The following is an 8,031-nucleotide window of genomic DNA, read 5'->3' as shown; positions in this document are numbered from 1 at the left end:
CCCTGAGGTGCCTAGGGGCACAAGGTTAGGCCTAGGGTGGAGTGTTTTTCTCTTTAGGGGTGCCCAGACCCCTCTGTATAGGCAGAGAAACATAGAGTAGTCAGAGGATCCTGGGGTTTTATGGGGAATGAGGAGGGCTATTAACCAGTGCCCAGATGAAGCATCCAGACACCCTCTGTGACTGCCCATAGGCTTTTAAAAGCACCTCTGCCCCTCACACTCCTGCACATGCTCCCAAAGGTTTAGAGTGGTCCCTGCTGCCACCTCCTCCAGGAAGTCGTCTCTGGTTCCTACTCGTCCAGCCCCTAGACTTTGGGGGAAACGGGGTCTCGGGGGGGTCAAGGGTCATTAGGGCGGGCCAGGTCCCGGAAGCGGAAGCGCGGTGACTTCCGGTGCGCAGCAGGCGGCCATGTTGGATCAGCGAAGGCGGCGCAGATTCGCGTCCTGGGTCCCCGCGGCGTCGCCGGTAGGTTGGGGCCGTGGGCCTAGCCACGCCGCGGAGGGGCCGTCCGCGAGGCGGCGGGGCGGTGGGCCGGGCGGCCGGCTCTTTTGGGACCAGCGCCCTCCGGTGGCCGGGATGAGACCCCCCCCCCAGGCCCCCCACCCCGTGCCCAGAGACCCCACCCTGGGGCTGTGCGACCCGGTCGGGCTCCCACTGCTTGCCGGTACATTTCGCTGCCTGCAAGGTCCCCCGCGTCAACTCTCGGCTTGGGCACCAGGAGCGCGAACTCCCAACCTGAGGGCCCTGATCTTCCCTACCCTGGTTCTGCTTGGATGGGGCTGCTCTCGTCCCGCGTTTTTCATCAGTTTCCCCTGCCGGTCCCGGGGGTAGATGAGAAGTCAGGGGTTGGGCTGCAGCCTCTGTTTTCCGGAGCTTCTTGGAAAGCCCAGAAGACCCCTCCCAAGGGCCCTGGCCAACCTGGGCGGAACAGCCCCAATTTACCCCCAACATCTGTACACGGAGGTGACAGTTCTCTCCTTATTGTACAGTTCACAGTTCTGGGAACTACAGCCCTTGGCGGGGGCGGGGGGGGCGGGGGTAATAAATGAACCAAAGTCATGTGCAAGGACTGTACTTGGAGAATGGCCTCCGGAGAGGGGAAGTGCCTGAGACACCTGAGGATCCAAGAGTATTTCCAAACAAAGGGCCCCAGGGCACTTCCTCCAGGGAGTTCTGAAAACTTCTGCTCCATTAGGGTGGAGGAGGAAACTGCACAGACGCACCTCCTGGCTTCAGGCACCTGCCTGATCCCAGCTGATCTTTTAATGCTCCTGTGCAGCTGCGGAGCTGCCTCTGGGACCCCTCAGTGCTGGATTGGGCTAGATATTAGTCCTGATTGACGGCCTGCAGCTTCTTCAGAGAAGGCTGGGACAACTTGGTTCTTGCTAGAAGCTCCAAATGGGCGGTATCGAATTTTGTACTTCTGAGCCTTAATTAGGACCGCTCAGATCTCTTGGGCCCACTTTATTAAGCATCTTACTTGGAGTCTTTGGCTCCCACTGTCAGACATTGGGCTCTTGGTCTGGCTGCCTGGCCCCAGGCTGCCTGATTGTCTAGTTGGCATTCAGTCAGTTAGTCGTGTCCAACTCTTTGAGACCCCATGGACTGCAGCACACCAGGCTTCCCTGTCCATCACACCAGGCTTGCCTGTCATTCTCCATCTTCAGAAGCTTACTCAAACTCAGGTCCATTGATTGTCTAGAGATAAGTTATTAGTATCTGCTACTCCGTCTTTTTCCTTTCTGTTGAAGGAGAGGCTGGCTCTTTCTCTGGGGTTGCTCTTCATGGCTCTAGTGTTAGGAATTGTACCTCTAAGTGGCTTGGCTGGGAACTCTGAAAGCCAGAAATGGTCATGAATTTGGGGTATAAGTCTGGGCCCTTAGGCTGGCATTTAGGCAGCATTCAAAGCTTGTACTGCACAGCTGTTCACTGGTTTTTCCAGCTGACCCTCCCAGCCCTGACCACAGATTCCAGTCATACCAAGTTTGCCCTACTCTTTTTCATTTCGGAGCCATTGCATTAGCTGTTCCCCCATTTGTACCATTTCCACGTGGTCCTTTCATGTTCATCACTCACATGCCACATGGGTATTCCTCTCGGGAATCCTTCCATTGGCAAGCTGAGCTGTATGCCAGCGTTCATCCCAAGAACCTTAAGGTTATCTCTATCTTGCCTTCTGTACAGGGCTTCCGGCAGACAGAGGTATTTACCTGTATTCCCAGTGTTGAGTTTAGTACTAGGATTTTGGCCAAATTGAGATCTTTCCAGGGGCCCAGCAGTAGGTTGGATGGCTCTGATTGTGGGCATGTATCCTGAAGAAACTGTCCGACTCATGCATTCACCACCTACCTCCCAGCACACACTCCACCTTGGTAGGTGGAGAAGCTTGAGGTTTTGCTCCATGGAGTGCTTGTCTCACTCTGGCCAGGCCCCTGTGTGTCCATAGATGTTATAAGGAATGCTGGCCCTGATGGACCTGTCTGCCTGTCCTGGCCGCTATCGTGGTGCCCTTCTTGACTCTCTTCCTCTTGCCTTGGAGGTGCCAGGTGCTGGTTTGTGGATCCCCAGGCAGACCTGCAGTGCCTAATGCCATGAGCGTGGTGGCGCAGCATGTGGAGGAGAAAGCTGTGCACTCCTGGTCACGGATCTCCACAGCGGGGAAGAAGGCCCTGGAGGAGGCGCTGCTTGTCTTCAACCCCATGAGCCAGGATCTCAGTGCGACTGAGGCCCAGCTTGTGGCCTTCCTGCAGGGCCTGCGGGATGATGGCTTCCAGCCTACCATCTTGCGCAGCGGCGATGTCTATGGCTATAGTTCATGTACCGCCAACCCCCCAAGCCAGACAAAACTTCAGGCTCGTGCCCCCACCCCAGCTGCCACGTCACCTCCAGCCAGTGCTCCCCAAACTGCCATGCGGCTGCCTGCGGGCCAGGCCACGCTGCTCCCCATGCCACTGTCTGGCAGGCTGGCCAAAGCGTCCACCCCAGCCCTCGCCAAGCATGCTACCACCAACCTGCTGCTGAGCTCCCTGAAGCAATCAAGTGCCGGCCGTGCCCAGGGCGCGGCGGTGGGCTTTCCCGCCCACCTCTATCCAGGTGTGTACCCTGCCATGCGACTCTCCGTTGTCCTTGAGGCCCTAGTTCCCCTTAAAACTCCCGTGGCCTGCTTGGGTGCCAAACACAAGGCGCAGTCACTGCAGCTGTCACTTGCGGACTCCCCCCTGAAGGTGCGGAAAGGTCCAGGGAAGAGGCTGGGGAATGCCCAACTCAAAGCTCCCAGAAAAGCCACAAGCAAGGGCTCCAAGTGTCTGGCTCGAAGAGGCCCCAGGTCTGGACCCCGGCAAGGCAGTGGGCCCCAGAGCAAGACCTGCAAAGTCGCTGGGTCTCTCGGTGGCCCACGAATGAAAGATGGCGGTGCTCTGAGCACCAAAGCAGCTCAGGCCAAAAAAGCTGCCCGTGCCCAGGCCAAGGTGGCTCAAACACAGGCCACAGCCACCCAGGCCCGAGCCAAAGCCAAGGCCATGCGGGCCAGGGCCAAGGCTAAGGCAGCTAGGATCAAGGCCAGAGTAGTGCGGTCCAGGGCCAAGGCCAAAGCAGTCCAGGCCAAGGCCAAGGCCGTGCAAGCCAAGGCCAAGGTGGCTCGGACCCAGCCCAGGGGCAGGGGCAGGCCAAAAGGGTCTATTCAGGGCAGGACTGCAAGGAGGAGCCGGAAAAGCTGTCCTGAAACTGTGGGGCAGAAGAGGGAAAGAGCTGAGGAAGCAAAGGATCTTCCTCCCCGGAAGAGAACACGGTTTGGGCCCCGATCCCCTAAGGTGCAGCTCGGACCTGGAGTGACAAGGCTGCTGAAGTTCAGGGGCATCAAGGTGGACAGACTGGCCTCAGACGACGAGGTGCGGCAGCAGGCTCAGCGGATCTTCCGTGTGAACCTTTCCCCTGTAGTACGACTCCAGCCGTTGCTGCCACGCTCAGCACCGTGACTCCCTCACACAGCGACGTTTGGGGAAACCAAGCCCTGTTGTGTGTGTGGCCAGCGACACAGTGTGCAATGCGCATGGATTCCACAAGCCTGAGGACTCCGGGTGCCTCTCCAGGGCCCTGAGGGCCACTGACCTCCTTTCAGAGACTGGAGGAAGTGGGGTGGGGTGGGCGGGCGGAAGGGGTGGTCTCATGGCGCAATGCACTGTGACTTGTTATTCTTCAAGTTGTATGTCTACTGTTGCATCTATCACGTTTTATACCTTTCCACCTTCCAGTCTCCCTGCCTGCCCTTTGTGGTCTTTTTTGCGTATGTGACTGCTGGGAGCCCAGCTTAAGCGTATATGAAAGGTAGCCCCAGGAACAAGGATGCCAGAGAGGAGCCTGGTAGCCTGGGGAATTGCACAGGTGTGAGTGAAATGGGGGCGGCTGAGCCACTCAGAAGTGGGACACTTCCCCTTCGGGCTGCCCTGGTGTGTTACCCAGATGGGCCCCTTGGAGGAGGACAGCAGGTGGCTCCGTGGGGCAGCTTGCTGCCGCAGGTTTTTAGGCCAGGGAAGGGGCAGTGCAGACAGCTGGCCTAGTCTACTGTGGCTGAAACCTTGGGGCTTTGTTGGGGCTTGTTTGGGGCAGGGCCAGGCCTAAATTGGCTGAAGTACTTCTGCCTGTTCTCTGTTCTGCTCCCTCCAGGAGAGGGTCTAGCTTGAATTTCTGCAGTTGGTGGCAAGGGGTTGGGGGTTGAATCAGAGGTCAAGGTGGCTCTGGGTTGTAGGGCCACAGAGTCTCCTCACTGACCAGGACACTCTTGGGTGGGTGGGGTGCTGCAATTGCTGAGCCTGGAGAGTTTGCACACGGCCTCTCCGTGCACTCTGCCTGGGTTCCAAGTGCTCCATTTCCAGGTCCAGCTTCAGCATGTTTTCCAACAGGGGCTTGTGTGTTTCAGACGTTATCAGTTCTGTCTGCTTTGGAGCGGGGGCAGGGCCCTGGGTCCTGGAGAAAACTAGCTCCCTGCCCATCTGCCAGCCCTTCACTGACTGCCCAGCCTGAAAGGCAGCGTCTAGGGTTGGCGGGGAGGGGGACACATTCCCCAGAGGCTCCTGGAGAACAGCCTTTCAGGGAAGCCTCATTTGAATGAGAATCAGGTCTTTTCTGTCTGTGCTGGTTAGTCTGAACCGTGGCCCCGCTAGCGCCAGCTGCATTGGATGGCGGAGAAGCTCTGTGTGCCTCTCGGTGCCCTCCTCCCCACCTTCCGTCTGCATCTGGTGGCTGCTATTAATATTTCAAAGCAGGAGGTGCTGCTCAAGATTTACTTCTTGGAGACCGCCTTCTTGGCCTTTGTAGCCTTGGGTTTGGCAGCTTTAGGTTTGGCTGCCTTGGGCTTGAGGGCTTTGGTCTTAGTCGGCTTCTTCGGTTTGGCTGCCTTCACCTTCTTCGGGCTCTTGGCTACTTTCTTAGTCCCAGCAGCCGCTGCCGGTTTCTTGACTTTCTTAGGGGTCTTCTTGGCAGCCTTCTTTGGAGTGGCGGCACTCGTGGCTTTCTTGGGCTTCTTAGCCGCCTCAGCAGCCTTCTTGGGCCGTCCCCAGCCATGGCCTGCCTTGGTTTCTTCGGCTCTGGGGACCTCCCTGCTCCTAGCTGCACCGTGGCCCCACCGTGCAAGCTCCCTGCATTCAGCTACCATGTGAGTATGGGGATGGGACTGAGGGCTGCACTCAGACCCTCGGGACGGCCCAGCTGGGGGCCCACTCTGCGTCCTCTTTCTCAGGCCTGATGCTGGCTCCCACTGCCCAGGAGCCCCAGCTGGGCTAGTCTCCTTTCTTTTAGCCCTGCTGCTGCTGCTGCCACCCATGGGTGAGAGATGGTCTTTTTCCCTGAGAGCCTTTTGGAGGGGGAGGAGAAATCACCAGGCCTCCTTGGGGATGGGGGGCGGGTACCCCTAGGATCTCTACTGGCTCCCAGAGCAAGTGCCCAGGAGGTACCAGACATGATGCCTCCGCCTGGCTGCTCAGGTGGCAACTGCCACCCACCTACTGGCAATCTGGTTATTGGCCGTGGCCAGAACCTTCGAACCTCATCCACCTGTGGCCTCCATGGCCCTGAACTCTACTGTGTTGTCAGTAAAGTACAGGTAGGGAAAAGAGTTTGGCCTCTGGAGGTGGTATCTTCGGGTTTTCTTGGGCAAGTTCAGCTCCTGCGGGAGTTCAGGTCATTGCTGTGAAGTTTTGGAGGAGGGTGGGGGCCAACCATGCACTTCCTGCCAAGTAACTCCTCGGGCGCTTCTCCAGGACTCTCAAAATTGCTGCTTTTGTGACTCTCGGGACGGGAAAAGCCATGGTATTGAGAATGTGGTTTCCTGGAGTGACCCTGGTGGCAAGCAGAAAGTGGTGAGGGTCCTCGTGTGCCCCTGTGTACAGGTCTGGGCTCTGGGGTCAAGGCCTGGCCACTGAGCAGCCCTTGTGCTTACAGGTGTTGAGAATGTCACCATCCAGTTGGACCTAGAAGGTGCCTTTTTCTTTACCTACCTCGTCATGACTTTCAAGGTAACCCAGTGCCCCACCCTGAAGGCTTATTCCCTGCCTCCTGATCCTGCCCCGATGGCCACCACTGACAGGTGCCCCTGGTGACCCAAGGACCCCCTCTTGTCCCCAGACACTCCGCCCTGCAGCTCTGCTCCTTGAGCGCTCAGTGGACCGCGGCCACTCCTGGCAGGTGTACCGCTACTTTGCCCACAACTGCTCAGGCCTCTTTCCTGGGATCCTTCCTGCCCCCGGCCGCAGAGTCAGCGACCTCGTCTGTGACCAGCGTTACTCAGACATCGAGCCTGCCACTGAGGAAGAGGTCAGGCCCAGAGGAAGGAGGGTGGGGCCCTGGCATGAAGCCAGAGGCTCAGGCTTGCTTCTTCCCAGGTAATTTTCCAAGTTCTGGACCCAAGCTTTCTGGCGGAGAACACGAACAACATGGAGATTCAGGGTAACTATCCTGCAGTCAGTCCTGGATTCCTTGTGTGTCAGGAAAACCAGAAACCTACCTGTGGGAGGAGAGGTCCTGCCTGTGTGTGCACCAGTGGGCAGGGCGGCAGGCAAAGCAGCTCAGCCCCCCAGTGAGCTTCCCAGCCCTGCCGCGTCCTGGTCCTCTGCTGTGGTCCCCGTTACGGCTCCCCGTCCACGTCCCGTTACTGCTCCCCATGTCTCTGCCCAGTGCATAGGGACCAGCATGAGTAGCAGTTTCCATTTCCGCCCCATCACTGAAGTCCTTTGTGAAGAGGCCCTGCTGTGGTCCCCGTCACTGCTGGCCCTGCCAGCCCAACCTTTACCCCCACCTCTACCCGTGTCACACGGTACCCCATCAACTCTGTGCTTTGAGAGCCACTGTCCCTGTTCCCATCACAGCCGGTTCGTGGTCCACTGTCTGCCCCCGACTCCGCCTTAGTTTACAGCATTCCTGAGGCTGCCACCAGGTGGAGCCAGCGCGCCTCTGGGTGTGACCTCCCTGTAAAGCAAATCTTGTTAAAGGACAAGAGAGACATGACATAATCCAGCAGGGCAGCCCAGAACCAGGCCAGGAGAGGGCCAGAACAGGAGGACAACCCCCAAAGTAGATCTTTCTCTATGTTCTACGATCTCCACCCACCTTGACTGACTTAAGTTATTCCCAGCTACTGCGCATGCGTGTGCACACACACACACCTCTCGCCCTTCTAAGGCCTAAGTGTGTTCCTCTGATCAGAAGAAAAGGGGCCTCTGGCAAAGAGATACAGAAGGTGGCCTTGGCTTGGTAACTGAGTTAAGCTGTGTAGAGAAAGGGGGGCTGTGGACCCGTGGAGCCCCACTGTGGGCCAGGCATATTCTGGGCATTGCTCAGTGGAGCAGATCAACAGGGTAACTGCCTTGGAGCTGACATAACAAATGAGAGGGGCAGTCAATAAGTACACATAGCTCATGTGGTTTGGCTGGGTGATGAGCTGATCTCTGAGTCTGGCGACAGGCTGAGGAGTGGGGTCCTTTACTGCACTGGGGAAGCAGGTTTCCCATATCTAGAGATACCGAAAAGGGGTGTCCAGG

General features: G+C 57.9%; 1 protein-coding gene across 2 annotated transcripts; it reads left to right on the top strand.

Annotated features, from left to right (window-relative positions):
- The first annotated feature begins 344 nt into the window (after window positions 1-344).
- Window positions 345-6,483, top strand: CCDC71 (coiled-coil domain containing 71). 2 transcript variants are annotated; one of them, XM_088831758.1, is made up of 3 exons: window positions 407-466; window positions 2,548-6,354; window positions 6,437-6,483. In XM_088831758.1, exons 1-2 carry the CDS (start codon window positions 410-412, stop codon window positions 3,973-3,975), a joined length of 1,485 nt encoding a protein of 494 aa, XP_088687884.1. In that variant the 5' UTR covers window positions 407-409; the 3' UTR covers window positions 3,976-6,354; window positions 6,437-6,483. The 2 variants fall into 2 exon arrangements, with proteins under 2 accessions (XP_088687885.1, XP_088687884.1); XM_088831759.1 differs by lacking the exon at window positions 6,437-6,483 and having other exon boundaries at window positions 345-466; window positions 2,541-4,708.
- Window positions 6,484-8,031: the final 1,548 nt, after the last annotated feature.

This window comes from Moschus berezovskii, chromosome 24 (assembly GCF_049115385.1).
Source record: "Moschus berezovskii isolate FMDL1 chromosome 24, NW_MosBer_1.0, whole genome shotgun sequence".
Lineage (NCBI taxonomy): Eukaryota > Metazoa > Chordata > Mammalia > Artiodactyla > Moschidae > Moschus > Moschus berezovskii.
The sequence above is the reverse complement of the archived record's forward strand: the minus strand, read 5'-3'. Positions and strand labels throughout refer to the sequence as shown.